The sequence below is a fragment of the Juglans microcarpa x Juglans regia genome, chromosome 8S (genome assembly GCF_004785595.1).
Source record: "Juglans microcarpa x Juglans regia isolate MS1-56 chromosome 8S, Jm3101_v1.0, whole genome shotgun sequence".
NCBI classification, from domain to species: Eukaryota; Viridiplantae; Streptophyta; class Magnoliopsida; order Fagales; family Juglandaceae; genus Juglans; species Juglans microcarpa x Juglans regia.
The window spans coordinates 8006100-8023598 of NC_054609.1; the positions used below are offsets into that span (position 1 = coordinate 8006100).

A 17499-nucleotide genomic window follows, 5' to 3' on the forward strand; every position below is an offset into this window, starting at 1 on the left:
GTCAAATAGGTGTCCACAAAAATAAAGGACTAAAAGCTGAAGGAACAAAAGAAGACAGACTAAGGTTACGTTGATGATGGGATTACACCTCTCTCAGGCTGAGACAAAAACGCTTGAGCAGATACTAATAAGAGTACTGCTGAAGAGCACTATGAAGGAAACAAAATCCTAAAGCAAAAACCATTTACAACCAGTTAAAAGCCAAAATGTATTTACAACTGGCTCCAAAAACTGACCTAATCTTCAACCGTCTGGATCTCACCCATCATGATCCGGTTACTGACAACATTAAATCCCAAAACCGTAGGGCTAACCTTCTTTCCTTTTTTCCCTTTCTTCTTTCCTCCCCCTTTTGAGGACCCATCAGGGCCAATTGTGGTATCTCGATCGATGTCCCCAACACCTGCATTGCCAGAATTCACATCTCTTGCGATGAATCCAGTGACCCGCTTGTTCCGACTTTGAAAGGCAATTTCAAGGACATCTGCTGGTAACAACTCCATGTAGTTGAGGAATTTGTCAATGAACTCATGATTGGGATCAAATGATCCGAGGTTCTCTATCAGAAGCATCTCAGCCTCTGATCTGGACTGCTTCAAGCAAAATTCAAGGAAACTTGTATCTAGCAAGGATGAAAGGACAATTGCATTTCATCAGGCAAAAACCACAAGATCAATTGACTTCTGAGCTGTAATGCTAGCAAATTTTCTAACCAGCGAGACATGGCATGAGGAACAAAACTACTGTAATCATATTCCGGGCAATAAATGGGGCACTGGACCTTGTATTCAGCAAGATGTCTGGTATTTTTTTTCCTCTAATTTTTGTTTTTCTTTCTTGGCTAACAGAAAATTGCAAAAGATTACTTTACAGCTAGCCTCTTTTTTCTTCGTTTTTTTTGGTAGCCAAGCCTCAAATTTCATATATTTGAACTACTTACAGATAAAATTTCTGGGAAATCTGAGTCTAATCAAATTTACCTTCTGTTCCAACAAGCCTGAGACACTCACTCTGGCACCAATCTCTGAAGTCTGTTGCTTCTGCAAGAAAAAAAATAAAAAAAGCATTTCAGGCAAAAGAAGTTTTTTTTGGGGGGGGGGAAGGTTCAATTTAAAGAGGACATGCAAATTGATAATATACATAGTGAAAGGATCACAAATCCAACAGCGGCTTACCTGAATGATTGGTCATGACGTCTCTTTTCCCTTTTGAGGAAGCCTGGGCAGAGGCAGGTGAGGATGAAAGAGATCTATCAGCAGGTCTGCCACCAACTGACTTTTGTCGGCTCAATGATCCAGATGAACCACCTTTGACAGAAGTGCTTTTCATTGCCCTATTGCCCTGGCTTGCAAGATGAGGGAAATCTGCCCTGCTTACAGGAAAACAACGAACCTCCACTTTTCAACCACTACAATTAAATCTCCGTGGATACATGGATAATGTGGAAGATAAAATGACAAGTACATCGATAATATGAAAGATTTTTTCTGAACTTGGTATATGTAAATAACAGTAGCAGTAGTGAAAATGCAAACTTAAGTCTCAGTGCAGCATATATGAAGATTAAGGCAGTGGTGTCCATCAAAATGCAGCACGGGTTAGTATTTCAAGCCAATGCTCCACCAATCTCTATCCGTATATATTTGTAGTAGTTAGTCCATATGAAGATTTAGTCCAACATTGCTTGGCTTCACAAATTGATTATCTCTGACTAGACCCATAATAATGACAGAAATGTTTCTACTGACCATTTCCCCTCTCCCGGAACTTTTTATTTATTTTTTTATCAATAAACCATAATTTTATTGAGATATAGATAGGCATAGCCTAAGTACACGGAACACATATAAGAGTGACACCTAAGCATAAGTATCCAGTGATACAAGGAAATCATAGATAAGAAAATGTGTTCAGATAAATAAATTTCAGGAAGAATTACTGATTTTCCGATTTTTGGTTGACACCTTGAAAACAATACGGAAAATAATTTCTGATGTTTGGTTGCATTGAAACCATGACTATTTATATGACTTCATATATTTATAATTTTAATTCATAATATTAGTATACTCTAAAAAAAAATAAAAAAATCAATCTAATAATTTTTAAGATTACTTTATTTGCAATAATAACAAAATTTTGATTCGTTGTAAATGCAGAGTGAAGGAATGGAGAGAGAGAGAGAGAGAGAGAGCATGTGAGGGGGAGATAACATCAAATCTGACGATCTTCACGATTATTGTCAATAATAAAATCCTTCAGCAAAAAATTCTTTCTTTTTTATTTGAGCAAAAAACAATATATTCTATTGCGTGGGTGAAGAAAAAGCATAAAGCAAGGGGTGGTAAACGACTTACTGTCCTGGAGAGGGGCAAGTCATTTTCCACCTCATGCACATGTTTTTCCCATTAACCCAGTCACCATTTTCCATTAACCACTTTTTCCCTCCTTTCCAAACAGGCCAAGAGATGAAAATGTTTACCCAGAAAATATTTTGATGATATGCACGAGGCTGTTTTGATAATATGCATATGTAGATGTTTGTATGTTAGAGAATGAAAACATCTTTGACTGAAAGGTCATATTTGACATTGGGGGGGTTTTGGGTTGCCAAACATATCCTAAACCCACCAGAGTATGTTGGGCCCCTCATCTCTACACAACCAATCACCAGTACTGGCAGACAACTATATTTCCCAAGCCTGGTCTTCAAAAATACGAAAAGATAACAGATTTTGACCATATACTAAAACCGAAAATATGGTCTGCTAGTGGAATGTCAAAACAGAGGCCCAAAAGACTTTTTTCACCTGAGAAACTTCAATGCTTTATAGACCCCAGGGAATGTCACCACAAACTTACCAAGCAAAAGTTTCTAGGGTATTGTCATATTGAACTAAATAGGTTATATAAAACATCTTTCAATTACAATTACAACTTATAAATATCTAAAATAATGTTATACGAGGAAATTGGAAAGCAACAAACAAAAATACAAAGATTAGGGAACTAGCCAATAGAATACACAGCCATCAGTTTTTTGGTGTGAAAACAAGCTTCTCTATATAAACTTCGCAGCTGTTTAATAAATGCTATAGCCCACAACAGTCACAAAATGTTATAAGATAAACAAAAAAAGATAGTAGCATACTAATGGCGCCACCCCCAATAAGAAAATGTAAGCTTCATTAGAAAAGCTCCAGATTGGGGGTGGATGCCTTTAGTGAATTTTTTAATCTGTTGTACTCCACTAGACTGAGAAGAGGCGAAGAAAAGATTATTTGAGCCCCTTCCAACAGAGGCATATTCTATGTTTTCATTATCTCAATAATATCCTCATTCCTCAACATAACAAACCCTTTTCTTGGAAGATATTTAGCAAACTAAGGTTCCTTTGAAAGCTGCATTTTTCTTGGAAACCGACTTTAAAAAGGATTCTCAATGTGTAAATTACGGAAAAGAAATTGATGTTATTGATTCGTGCTGCATGTGTCCTATCTTTTACTCCGTTGCGAGATTGCATATGCTTTGTGGAGTGACTTGGCTTGGGTCATGCGAAATTGATGCTTTGCGGATTGACTTGGCTTGGGTCATGCCTAGCAAAATTCTGGACCCCATTTTAGAAAGGGCTGCAAATTACAAAAGTGTGGAAAATGGTCCCAACTAGCCTTACAGGTTTATTTGGAATGCGAAAAAAATGGAATCTTTAAGGACCACAAATGAGCGTTAGAGGTGCTTAGCTTTCTCTCCCCAAAAAAAAAAAAAAAGACTATAAACTCCTTTGGACAACTTCTAGACTTTAATAGACTAAACTTTCATGATTTTCTTGTATCTTTTTCTCCTAGATAGATCTCTCTTATATACATCCTGTGTACTTGGGTTGAGCCTTTTGCACTCTTTAATAATAATTTCTTACTTATCAAAGCAAAATTTTCCAACACAAAGCAACATGAAATAGACAAAAACGAGAAACTCAATAACATAATGATAGAGAGAAATGCAAAACATACTGCTTGGTTTCATGCTTTGATTGATCAATTGGGCCCCAGAATAGGTCATCATCTCCTTTATATTTTGATTGAGACGGATGAGAATTGATCTGGATTGGAGATGCAGCCTTAGCAGGAGAAGATGCAGAAAGTGACCATGAAGGCCCATTGGTGCGGGTAGCCAAAGTAGGCTGGGATTTCTGAGAAGTTGGAATCTGGTTTGAATTTTGGGTGGAAGAGATCTTTTTCTCCTGCTCCTTCAGGATGTCCCTTAAAGATGTAGGTTTAGGAAGCTTCCCAGAGTCAGCAGACCATGCCGGAGAAGGGGAAGGGTTAGCTGACTCTCCCTTCCAAAGAACGTAGTCTCCTAGGGAAGGCCCTGATGGGATTGCAGGCAACACCTCCTTCTCCTGCTGTATCTGACGAGAGATTTTCCCTCTCTCAATGGGACTTGAACTAATGGAAACATCAGCAGAAGCAAGGGATACTGAAACCTTAGCTCCAGCACCCTTAGCTTTGGCTGATTTTTTCCGACTCTTTTTAGTGTCTTTAGCCTCAATAAAGTTATAATCATCTATGGAATCTGAATGGGCAGTCAAAACTTGTGGGGTAGCCAGACTAGATACTGCGTCAGGAACATCTACATCTCTTTCACTAGACTTTGCCAATACTTCTTCTGCCAAAAGGTCATGTAAATGGCTCTTCTCTCTCTTTAGGATCGCAGAAGCTTCAGGTTTCCCCACACTTGACTTAGTAGTCCCTGCATCTCTGCGAGTTTCCCTATACATTTTTGAGTCTGGATTTGTCACAACTCCCACCCAAGGAGTCGACAAACTCATGGAGTTGACAGAACTGGTGATCTCAGACACCACCAGTTCTGTCTGTGCTTTCCTCTGTTCTTCCTGTTGAATTTCCAATAATGACTTAGGCTTGAAGCCAGGAGCAGGTTTCCAAGCTCGTTGTCCAGTATTTGTTTGGCTAATCTGCATTGATACTGATCCAAGAACTCCCAAGTCACTATTGGCTTCAAAAGTTTCAATTTCATCAACAAAAGCTCCAGCAGGTACAGAGCCTTGAACTTGTTGGGACTCCACATGTTCAATAGTAGAGATCCTAGATTTACTGACTCTCTCATCCCTTGTCTTCTGAGGAGACGTTCCATATGGACCATCTCTAGCTCCAACATCTGTCTCAACATTCTGACTTTCAATTGCAGATTGGATAAATTGCATTACAGATGAATCCTTGAGTACTTCTTTTGCCTGTTCAGAAGAGGAGTGTGATTTGGAAGACTTTTGCTTCTTAGTCTTCTTCTCAGAAGCTTTTCTTTGCTCGCGTACTTCAACATTCTTAATTTCTGCCACCTTAGAGGGCTCAATATTGCCCCTTTGCCTTTCAACATGCTGTTCTTCAAGAAAGACACAAGGCTGAACCTTGACACCATCAGCATGCTCAGGTACAGAAACCTCACTCTCACAAGTTCCTGCAGATGACACAGCAACAGAGACAGGCACGGACTCTGAATTAATTTCAGAGGTCACAACCATGACATTTCTATCAACCCCTAAACTGTCTTCTGATTTTTGCCCCACAGCTCTAGGAGCATGGAATTCAGAATCAGGGGTAGATTTCTGCACATGCTGTGGCGGTTCAACTGGTCTGCTCATCATCTCACCCAAATGGGGACTTTGAAGGATAGGTGATGTCAGCAATGATTCTTTCTGATGGGTATCATCAATTTGTTCTGGAACGGTAGCACCCCAAGTTTTTTGATTGCTGATGTTCCCAAATAATTGATGAGGTAGATGCAAAGAAGCTTCAGAAGTTACACTATTATTGGCATCTTGATTAGTTTGCGGAGGCAATTTCACAAAGTTAGTATTGTGCTTATCTTTCACGATGGGAATTGGCACCTGTGAACCAATTTGATACATTTCTTGCGATGGCTGAAGACAAGGTTCTACAGATGCATTCCCTGTTGGTATTGCAGCTGCCTGTAACTGTCCAAAAGATGGATCACCAAAATGCTGGTGGGGCTGATGCTCCGACAGCACTTGAGAAAGCAACTGTTGTTGCCGTAATAAGTGTTGCTGCTCCTCCTGTTTCTGTTGCTGCTTAAAAAGCAGGAGTTTATCAAACAATGACATCTGCTGTGATTGAACTGGTGCCTGCGAATGTAACTGTAACAAATACTGTTGTTGAAGCACACTTAATAATTGTGGATCTTGTGCTAAGCCGGACGAAAGTAACTTTTCAGGTGTTAAAATACTAGATGGATTGTCTGACGCTTGAGTAACTGGGTTTGTTAAAGACGGCTGGTTTTGTGATAGCAGCCTCTGTTGTTGGAAACTCTGCTCGTGATGGAAGTCAATTTTATTCTGTAGTAGATCTGTTCCACCTTGAACATTAAAGTTTGGCCAACCAGAGAGGCCACCATTTACACCAGAGGATGAACGGCCAGATATGCCTTTGAGGGACAAGTCAGCATGTTGATAATTTAGAGGCTGACAAGGATTGTCATTTATGGAAGATAGAACCTTTGACTGTGGTGTTGTAGAGTCTGGGACAATACCAGACTCTGAAACCAAGGATGTAGCATCTCTTCCAGGCCAATATGGATAAGGATTAGGTAAGGACCTCTGCCGTTCAAGAGCCATTCTCTTTGCCAGCAGGTAAAGGTTGTTTCCACTATCTACTCCTGACGGAGGTGTTATAATAGAGTTAGTTCCGATATATCCTTGCATACCTACAAAATACTCATAATCATCAAAGTGGCTTAAGGTGATGTCTGGTAATAATTAATACAATTTTCAATCTAAAAATATATTTAGAAGGACAAAAGACAAAACCAACCTTCAGAAGAAGCAAACTTATCCAGTGGTGAACTGCTCATATTACTACCAGACATCAGTGACTCCAAAAATCTATTCTCAGCTTCTGTCATCGAACCATGTCTATGCCTGGATTCGTTCCTCAAAATATCTATCTCAGTTAAGCCAGTATGAAGCTTCCCAAAGCTACCGAAGTTTGGCTTGCTAGATGCATCTACAAATTCATTCTGTTTAGGTACAGTAAATCCAGGTGGCGGCCCAGCTTTGGCTCGTAAATGGGGCATCACATCACCAAGTGTTGACCAAGGCAAGTCATTTGGACTTGGGCAGACCAGCAAATCTAAACCAAAATACCCACTCTCAAACCATGAAATTATGTCACTCCCACTAAAAGGACCTTGGAGTCTTCCTTGGGGATCTTTATAATAAAGAATTAACTCCTCTGGAGAAGGTTTCAGACCTTTCCTGGCTTCCTGTTCCCTGTCCATAACTCCAGATGTCTGCCTCTGAAGAACAGGATCCTCACTGGTTTGCCACTTGGTTTCGTCTTTCATTTCAGACGGGTTAGCCAATGTATTTTCCCATTCATTATTTAGTTGTTCCTTGGGTGGATCTGACCATCCCAGGTCAGAGGACCTTGACCTGCCATCACTTGTAATCTCTCTCAAATCATGCAAAGCATTATGTGAACGTTGTACCTGCAAAGGGACTCGCCATGTAGTGGCAGGAACAGAAGTATTTCCTGGGAGGTTTGATTCCCTATGAATAAGTACCTCGGCCTTGCCATAAGAATCACCATCTCTGAAAGCTGCAGATAGAAAATACAAAGGAACAGCTTAACAATAGATGGAAAGCGTGTTTCCATGCTTATGAGATGCAGGTACCGAGTGTACCATCTAAAAGATGGGGGAAACAAGGATCAAAAATCCACACACAATGACACATAAAAGTAGAAACAAAACTTCCAGGACCACCACGAAATAGAAATCCGAAAGTAATAAAAATAAAAACAATCGAACAACAAAAACAAAACAAAACAAACCCAATTGACCTACATCAAGAATCAAACCAAATTAAATAATACATATTTATTCCACAATTCTTTTCCAGGTGAATGGACAACTAAATTTAAAGATGCAATTGGCAGCTAAGATTATTTAAGTACATAAAATTATGATCAAGCAGAACAATTTTTGACAAGGCTATCTAGCATTATAAAAATCCAACCAAATGGAAAAGTGGCTTTTCTTTAACTCTGATTTTGGCATAATCAATGAAAACACCTTTCAAGAATCCATACCTTCAGCTTTAAACTTGTTATCCGAGCATGACTTATGATCCTGCAGGGTTTCCATTGTAAAGTTGGACTCATGATAGTGTGTGTGCCTCTCAAATGAAGAGCCTTCTGAAATATCCACAGAAACACCTCTTGAATCATCAGCACTTTCATCTCCATAATTGTCCAACGCATGAAAATCTTCCTTAGAGCCTGCTAAGACAATACAATTCGAAAAAATGTTAACCCTTTTCCCAAAGTATGCATAAATTAACATTTGAATACATCTTGGTAATAAGCACTACCTAGTTTGGTTCGTCTTGACTGTGTAAAATCTGTTGAGATCCTTCCGTCTTTAGATATCTGCGGTGCGCCACTGCTCACTATATCGCCTTTGTCAATTTCCTTCAGAACAGCCTATTCAACCAGACATATAAAATCAACTGCTGAGCATACCAATAACATTCTACAAAGCCATTCATTAAAGAAAAATTACCATTTCCTCAGAATTCGGTGCATGAAGTGCCAAGGGCTCTAATGGTTCATCTTGTGTAAGATAAGGAACATGCACAAACCCATCAACCAACTTCTTATATGAAATCATATCAATCATTCGGAAGAGATCAAGCAACTTTGTCCTACTATATCTCAAACGGTAAGGTTCCCCATGGCCAGTCTCAACCTTACCTACCCCACCTCCTAGAGAATGTGTGTTCATAGAACCGCCACCATAGCTTCCCCTTCCACGTACTACAGAAAAGGTTGGAGGTGTACTTTCCCCACGCCCACGGCCATAAGAAAATGTAGGAACTTGTTTGCCAGGTGTTACTGTTTGGTGAAGAGGAGGCTCTCCTCGTCCTCGGCTTTGCAAGGAGCTAGATCTCCATGGCCTATAATGATCCCCATCCCTATCATTGTTTCCTTGAGACAACCCTTTATCAAGATGCATATCACCATCTTTGCCAGAGTCTATCCACTTCTCACGCAAACCTTCAGTTTCCTTATCATCTGGCCCCCAGCGTGTGTTCCACTTGCTCTCGCGCCGTTGTTCATAAATAGTATCCCTATTACTTGAGTCAGACCACCGATCGGATGGAACACGACGCAATTCTCCAAGGTATCTAGAGGACAAATTGTCCATCCTACGATCTGTTTTGCGAATGTCACAAAGGTCTCTGTCTCCATCCCTCCAACGGTCTTTGCGGATGGAGGAATTAGTGTCTCTTTCTTCATCACGCCAACGGTCATGACGACCAATTTCCATATCAACCAAAGATGGCCTGAAAACATCCTTTTTCTTATGGCTTTCATGGATCTCGTCACCATTTCTAGAGGATTCCACAATATCTGAGCGATTGCCATAAGCTGGACTCAGATTGAAATGGTTTTCCTGAATGAAAAATAAAACAGCTGAAGCAATAATAAAACATGAAGGAAAAAAGATGGGAAACATGCTGATAACAGCATCCCAGAAACTGAAAATAAAACAAATTACTTTCTCTGTGGAAATATGCACATGTGAAAGGACTACGCAAAAATATAGTCAAAATGTAACAACAACACACCAGATTTCCTATTCCAGGCTTACTCTCCCCTGGCTTTGGCAGAAGCCACTGTGGTGAAAGTGGAATGGTACTTTCAGACACTTGAACATCTGCAAAGATCAATCAACTGTATCAATGATAATATTGAAATCTAGTGAAAATAGAAGTAAAATATCAACCAAGTCTGAATTGGTAAACATTACGATTTCCAGCAACAGAAGTTTTGAGAGATGGGAAACCTTATTCGACGACTCATATTTGAACATAAACAATAGAAGGGTCACTCTCATTATAAAACAAGAGTAAGCCATACATTTTTTTTTTTTTTTGGTTGAATCAATTTAAGGCATTAATCAGAAATGCGACACGAGATAAAGCACCAAATAGAAGAAAAGATGCTGCAAACAACTTCTCTTTTTGGATGGAAGGGTTTCCCTTTCCCCTTTTTTTTTTTTTTTTTTTTGGGGGGGGGGGGGGGGGGGGGGGGGGGGGGGGGGGGGGGGGGGGGGAATCACCTTGATGAATGAATAAAATGCAAAAGAAATCAAAATATATTTTATCTTCCAAAGCAGTATATTATTTTTGAAAAAGCTTGCCACATGATTACATCATTCAACCTCATAGAAACTTGTACACACTACAACTACTTAAACTAGTTAAATATACTCAGGTTATTCAATGAAACCAGATTGTCTGATTTTAATGCTCACAATAGTGGCAAAATGACAGTCCAGGAACATGATGATTGCTCCGTGACCTGGTGAAGCATATACAAGGGTTCAGTCAAACTCCAGTTTATAACTATTTGATGGTTCTCTTAAGTAATAATCATCAATGTACAGCACTTCAGAAAAGGTCCTTCACAACCTCCTGGCACCCGAGACATTCATTTGACCCATAGATACACGGGAAGATTGTAGTAGTTCAATCAGGAACTCAAAAGGCCATGTTCCTTAGGCCGTGCTTGGTTATACAAAATGTTGGAAATATTTAATTTTGAGAATTTGTTTAAGATTAGGTTTTGGGAAAGAGGAGAAAAAATTTTGATTTGAAATATTTTTAAAATAAGTATTGTATTGGAGTTTGTCAAGGTGGATAGATAAAGTGGAAAAGTTGTTTAAATATATTTTTTAAGATTATTTTTTATTTTGAAGTTTGTAAAAGTTGTATTGATTTTTGTGTTTGAGTAATGAAAAGATGAACAGTTGAAAATTTGAAATAGAATTTTTGAGATTTTGGGGGTGAGATAAGAATTTTTTGTTTTAGATGAAAATTTAAAATATTATTTTTTAATATTATTATTGTTTTGGGATTTGAAAAAGTTGAATTGGCATTTGAAAAATTGAATTGTTTATTATATTTTGTATGGAAATTTGAAAAAAGTGTAATGATGAGATGAGATGAAATGAGAATTTTGTGTTTTGTCTCACCCCCAAACCTGCCAAGAGGTTTGGTTTGATTTGGAAAAAATCTTGGAAAATTCTAGTAAACCAAGCACGGCCTTAAGAGTCTGAACCATAAAACAAGCTACGTACTTAGCAATTCACTCAGATGTCCAGTATTAGTCACCAAGTATAATTTATTTTCTATTTTTTCCTCCATCATATTCTTCCACATGAAACACTTCATTGGATATATACTAAATAATGACCCACCATGCATGACTTTAGTATAAAAGGGAAGCCAGGTATCAATAAAATCACACAAATCTTTCTTAGTGGCTTTAAAAACTTCCCAATGAAGAAAAAAGTTTTCAGCGTATTTGTAACATCTCTTAAGCCAGTTACCATAGAATTGTAGCCTACAAATGGGACTGGAACTAAATTACTAACAAACTCAAAAATTACTATAATAAATTAGTTAACAATTCACCAAGCCAGCACTTTTTGTGTCAAAAGTTTCAATAAACAGGAGTTTTCTTATGACAATTCCACTAGGATATCAAGAAACATTTCCTTTCACATCGGATTCAATAAATAAATGTTTGGTGTGGTGATGTTGCCTTGAAGAATGCTTTCCCTTCTCTTTATAGGATTGCATTGTGATACCCCATATGATAAGAATAAGGGCAGGTGGTGTATGGGATCCCACATTGCTTGGGAATGAGAAGTTCTTGCTCTTTATAAGGTTCCAATAGAGCTCCAACTGTATCATTGACTAGTCCATTTGGAGTATAGGTCATGTAGTTTGGGTCTTTCATTGAGGCGTTACAAATGGTATCAGAGCCTATCCCAACCAGAAATATGGGACTTGAACCATCCCACCTACGACGGACTGGCCCGAGTAAGACGTCAGAAATTTACGGGGGGTAGATTGTGATACCTCATATGATAAGGGTAGGTGGTGTATAGAATCTCACATTACTTGGGAATGAGAAGTTTTTGCTCTTCATAAGGTTCCAATAGAGGTTCAATTGTATCATTGACTAGTCCATCTGGAATATAGGTCATGTGGTTTGGGCCTTCCATTGGGGCATTACAGAGCTGGATAAGGGTGCTTCAGTGGCCAATAACATGGACATTTCTTCTGGTTCTCTTCAATGGTCTATGAGGTTTATTAGAGCTATCCAGGATTGGGAGGTGGGGAATATTACTGAATTTTACAATGCATTATATGCACTGAATTTAAAGGCTGGAGGGGAGAGGATAGGCTGCTTTGGAATCATTAGGGGAACAAGAACGTCTCGCTCATATCCTTTTATAAGGTTATGTGCCAACCCATTCTCCATTGTTTTCCCTTGGAAGAGCATTTGAAGGAGTAATGTTCCTCTCAATATCGCTTTCTTTGGCTAGCTAGCCTCCCATGGGAAAATATTAACTATTGATAAGCTGCGAAAGCGCGGTCTTTTATAATGGATTGGTGTTTTATGTGTAAAAGAAATGGAGAATCAGTGGATCATCTTCTTCTTCATTGTGATGTGATTAAGACTTTATGGGAAGAAATGTTTACTAGGCTTGGTATTGCATGGGTAATGCCTAGGAGGGTGGTAGATTTATTGTCACGTTGGAGAGGAATTCGGGGCAATCATCAAATCTGTTTGGAAGATGGTGCCTCTATGTTTAATTTGGTGTACTTGGAACGAGAGGAATGGTCACTGTTTTGATAATAGAGAACGTTTGATGGGAGGGTTCAAGACTTTTTCTTTCATACATTGTTACTTTAGGCTTCGGCTATTGTATTGAATAGGATTAGTTTTAATGACTTTTATGCTGTTTTTCACAGCGCTTAGCTTGTAATTAGGTTCATCTCTATACTTCCTATGTACTTGGGTCATGCCTAGTTATGTGGATTAATAAATTCTTCTTACTTATCAAAAAAAAAATTTACACTTGCCACTAGATCCAATCAACCCCAAACAAAAAGGCTGGTACAGAAGCCCCACTTACATGAATTAAATCTTAATAAAAAGTTAAACCACAAATCCAAATCACTAGAACATCCAACCATGACATTTTCTTGATACAGAAAACTTACAAAAAACTAGGTTACAATACCAAATGACTAGTAATATCGCCACATCTACACATGTTTAGGAACTTCCAGAAAAGTTTTACTTTGTGACTTCAAAAATACACATAAAAAGAATCTCAAACTTCATTGTTAAGATATCAACTATGTTCTCATTGTGAAACTATATCAATGTCCACAGCCTTCCAATCCCTTCTTCTCTTCAACCCTCAAAGTGGAAAAGTCTACCAGTAGTTAAAGTCAATTGCTTGCCTCCTGAACAAGATATGTTTGCTCCAAGATTCTACAACAAATTAATGACTCTTTGTGGATTTGTAGGACATTACAATAGGCACGCAAAACGATCAAAAAACCTTTTTCTATCGCATAAAAGTCATTGCGGTTGACTGGAGATTGCACGTGTAAAAAAAAGTGGAGAACCAAAAGACCACCTGCTATTTCATTGCCAAAACCCCTGTGGAATGACTTCTTTGGAAGAGTTGGGTTAGCATGGGTTATGCTTGAAAGGTTAAATTGGAGAGCTTTATATGTCAACCCCCAAATTGTAGCAAAATGGAAGATGGCTGCCATATGCTTAGTTGCTTATTATGGTGTATTTGAAGGAAAAGGACTGATAGAAGCCTTGAAGATCATGAACGGACAATGGACAAACTTAATAGTTTCTTCTCAATACTTTGTTTCATTGGGAAATTGTTACAGATTTCAATGGATTAAGAGCACTCACAAGAGCTTAGCCATTTTGCATTTGTATGCAAAATGCCTAACATGTCAAATAAGCTCTCCATTAGATTATGCAAAGTAAATGCAAAATACATATGAGCTAAAGTGCTTCTCTATATTTGGCATGCACTATTCATCTATGTAATATTTCTTTTATTTTCCCTCTCTTTATACTTATCACATTTACACTATCATATATAAAACATGGAAAACATATAATATTACTAGAATATTAAATATTGTATTCTAATAAAGAGAAAAAAATTCATGATAAAAACTTGGTAAAACATGAAAAAATGGTAAAACGCTCACAAAAAATATGGTGAGTTTTTTTTATTTTTTATTTTCTTTTCAATTTTTTTTTCGATATTTTTTTTTTCATGTTGACAATGGAGAGATATTGCAATCACATTAATATACGAGAGAACATAGAAAATATTGAAAAATCTAGGAATATTATATATTTAATGAAAGTCACAATAAATATTTAAAACAAATAAAAATATATATATTTAAATGATATAGGGAACGAATGGGTATACTACATTAAAAAATCATTAGCTAAAATAGATAAAAGGTGTTTTGGTCAGCTATTTAGATAGAAAGTTAGGTAAGCCATTGGGAATGCTCTACGCTTCCATAATTTCCTTGAATTTGCTGCTATGTCTGAATTAGGTGCTCTTTAATGCATGTACCCCATGTACTCTGGCTATGCCCATTGTCCTTATCAATAAAATCTTCCTATTTTAAAAATAAAAAAGCATAGGCTCTAATGATAAGGCCTCCACATTGGCCACAACCCATATACATACGTAGTTAGGAATAAGTAATCCCATTTATATGCCAAGAAAAAAAAGTAATCCCACTTCTGCCTCCTTCATCTACCTAGGAATAAGTCTTGTATTTGTTTTTCAAGATCCCAACTCCCAAGCAAGTTGCATTACCAATTCTCCTTAACCTCACTATGTCTCTTTATTATAACTTGTTTCCCAGATTAATCAAACTTCACTATAACTACTATTCCAAATAGAAAAGTGGTAACTAAGCCGATTGAGAGGCTGCAATATGGGATATCTAAAAGTACATGATTCTTTCTTTTCTTTTTTTTTATATGTAGTACTGCAAGAACTTGCCTGATACGAACAAAAAACTAAAATATAATGAACCAAAATGATAGTCTACTTATGGCAACAAACAAAAGCCAAATTAAAAATCTTCTATACACATGAAAGAAAATTAAGGAACTTTTTCCTAGAACTTGTGCTGATCTATAGGAACCAGGTTATGTCCCGTTAATAGCTTGCCGTGCCAAGCTCCCAAGCAACAAGCCATCTCATCATATACATCATACCAAGTTTGGAGAAAAATTGAGATATAAATCCAGTGTTTGAGTTAAAATGCTGTTTCAATGCAGCCGCTGGGTCACTAATCCCCAGCGACTTATAAGAAGAAAGGGACCGTGTAGCAGCGAGTATAAATAACCAAACGAGCAGAAGATTACTAACAGGAATGCCAAATAAACAGCTTTTTTAACATTGTAAAAAAAAAAAATTACAATATTTTAGCTAAAGCATATATCATGATCCATTTCAAAACGGAATTATTTCCCTCCTTGCTCCAGGGAACTAAACTGGGAGTTACCAAATGAAAAACGAGAACAAAGAAATGTACTGCCCAGTATAAACCAAAACCCTGAGCACAAAAATCACACAAAAATACCAAGCTCAAATGCATGAAATGTATCACATCAACACCGACCGAGGTACACTCCGAACAATAAAGGAAAAAAAACGTCTCGAGTCTCCTAAAAGAATAAAGCTAGGAGACCAAAAGGGCGAATAAATCTTGAAGGAGAATGGGGGAGGCTCCGGAGAATCGATAAATGGAAATTACCTTTGGAGATCTGCTGGGGAGGCGGCGCGACAGAGAGATGGCGGCGGGAATCGGAGTCGTTGCGGTCGGCCATGGATGATTGAACACAGTTGCAGGGAGAGAGTGCGAGTGCGAGTGCGAGTGCGAGTGTGTGTGAGAGAGAGACGAAGAAAACCCTTTCGCTTTTCGCTTTTGATTGCGCGTTTGAACGAGGAGGTGAGAGAAATAAAGAGAGCGTCTTGCGAGGGGGAGAACGGGAGGAGGGGGTGTAGGTTAAGGGCATGTATCTTAGTAGCTCACGTTAGTGGAACAGACGTCATGTGTCGTTCCTGAACTTGACTAACCCTACTTTTTTTTTTTCTTTTTTTTTTTTTTAATAAACTGACTAACACCACTCGGTGACAGTTCCAATTTTTTTTAATTCTCACGCTCTGTGAAAGGGCGTGTATTCCACTCCTCCGTTCTGAAATTCATAAATTTAAAGACTAGTTATTTTAATTTGAGAATAAAATTAAAAATTAAATAAAAAATTATTATAATATTTTTCTTAATATTTTTTTATTTTAAAATTAAAAAAATTATAATAATTAAATAAGATAAAATGAATTAAATTAAATTGAGAATAATTATTAAAACAAACAAGATTTAAGATTAAAAAAATTGGACTGAGATATAAATTTTAGAATAGAAATAAAGTTTTTTGGGTATAGTAATAAAATGTTTGAATTAAGATTTTTTATTAGATTTTTTAAAATGAAAGAAAAAAATTAAATAAAATTATTATAAAGTTAAAATATTGTTACAATATAATTTTTTTAATATAATTTTTATTTTGAGATTTAAAAATGTTTAATTTTTTTTAATATAATTTTTTTTTATGTTTTGTTTGAAAATTTAGAAAATTTTTAATGTTTCGTTAATAATTAGATGAAAAAATTGAAGATTTAAAATTAAAAAGTATTTATATTTAAATAATATTTAAAAAGAAAATTATAAAAAATTTTAAGATGAGATGAAATGTGTTTCCTAGATAACCCCTTAGGCGTGTTTAAGAGTTGCATTATAGGTAGTAAAAAATGTTTAAATAATCTCAAAAGCACTGTAATGATAAAATTAAATTGTTTGGTTGTCCATATTAAAGTATTAATCTTAAAGAAACTAAAAAGTATGTTTTAGCAAAAGCTATGCTTTTCGTCAAATTATATTTTTCCTGATAATACAATATGTAGTTTTAATTTTAAAAAATAATACCAATGAATGAAAATGTCGATATAATTTTAAAATAATTATAACTTTATTTTTTGATCTTATCACAAGCACGACATTATCTCAAATAATATTATATGTCATTGCTATCTTAAACAACACTTTTTTATATTGTTTTTGAATAAATATAATATGTTTAAAAGTGTTTCACCGAATAAAAAAGAGTTGCACTATTTACAAATCTGGTGCAAAACATGATTATTGTATAACCAATTATATTAAAAAAGTAGTGAAAGTATCAATACCCTTTCATGCAGGCTAATGTGGCGAGCTTATATATCAATGATGTATTTGGTTTGTAAAAATTTGAGCTTGCAAATAAATTTTTTGATTAAAAAAAAAGTTGCTTTCTTATAGTATACGATTCGAGTACTCTATTCACGTTTAGTTCCGCCATAGTTCCGCCAGGAAACAATTTCAAACGCATTGGTGTTTTATAGGAGCATTTACTTTTTTTTTTTTTTTTTTTTTTTTTTTTAAGAAAATATTTCATTGATATAAAAGTAGACTAAGGCTTCGTTTGAAAACATAAC

General features: G+C 36.7%; 1 protein-coding gene and 1 long non-coding RNA gene across 3 annotated transcripts; one reads left to right on the forward strand and one right to left on the reverse strand.

Moving 5' to 3' along the window:
- Nucleotides 1–37: 37 nt before the first annotated feature.
- LOC121244868 (protein ESSENTIAL FOR POTEXVIRUS ACCUMULATION 1-like) lies at nt 38–15958 on the reverse strand. Of its 2 annotated transcripts, none has more exons than XM_041143097.1 (10): nt 15722–15958; nt 9662–9750; nt 8593–9486; nt 8402–8513; nt 8121–8309; nt 6843–7628; nt 4011–6687; nt 1176–1369; nt 981–1040; nt 38–622 (listed from the first exon to the last, which is right to left on the reverse strand). In XM_041143097.1, exons 1-10 carry the CDS (start codon nt 15792–15794, stop codon nt 237–239), a joined length of 5460 nt encoding a protein of 1819 aa, XP_040999031.1. In that variant the 5' UTR covers nt 15795–15958; the 3' UTR covers nt 38–236. The 2 variants fall into 2 exon arrangements, with proteins under 2 accessions (XP_040999031.1, XP_040999030.1); XM_041143096.1 differs by having other exon boundaries at nt 4011–6735.
- LOC121244871 lies at nt 978–1299 on the forward strand. The gene is made up of 2 exons (XR_005936502.1): nt 978–1103; nt 1151–1299. It is a non-coding gene; the product is annotated as an uncharacterized LOC121244871 (long non-coding RNA).
- Nucleotides 15959–17499: the final 1541 nt, after the last annotated feature.

Coding starts and splice junctions, on each gene's coding strand:
- LOC121244868 (XM_041143096.1), bottom strand. CDS start 15,794: ATGGCCGACCGCAACGACTCCGATTCCCGCCGCCATCTCTCTGTCGCG. Junction 6,736..6,842: donor TAAGTTTGCTTCTTCTGAAG/GTTGGTTTTGTC, acceptor AGTATTTTGTAG/GTATGCAAGGATATATCGGA. Junction 1,041..1,175: donor CGTCATGACCAATCATTCAG/GTAAGCCGCTGT, acceptor TTTTTCTTGCAG/AAGCAACAGACTTCAGAGAT.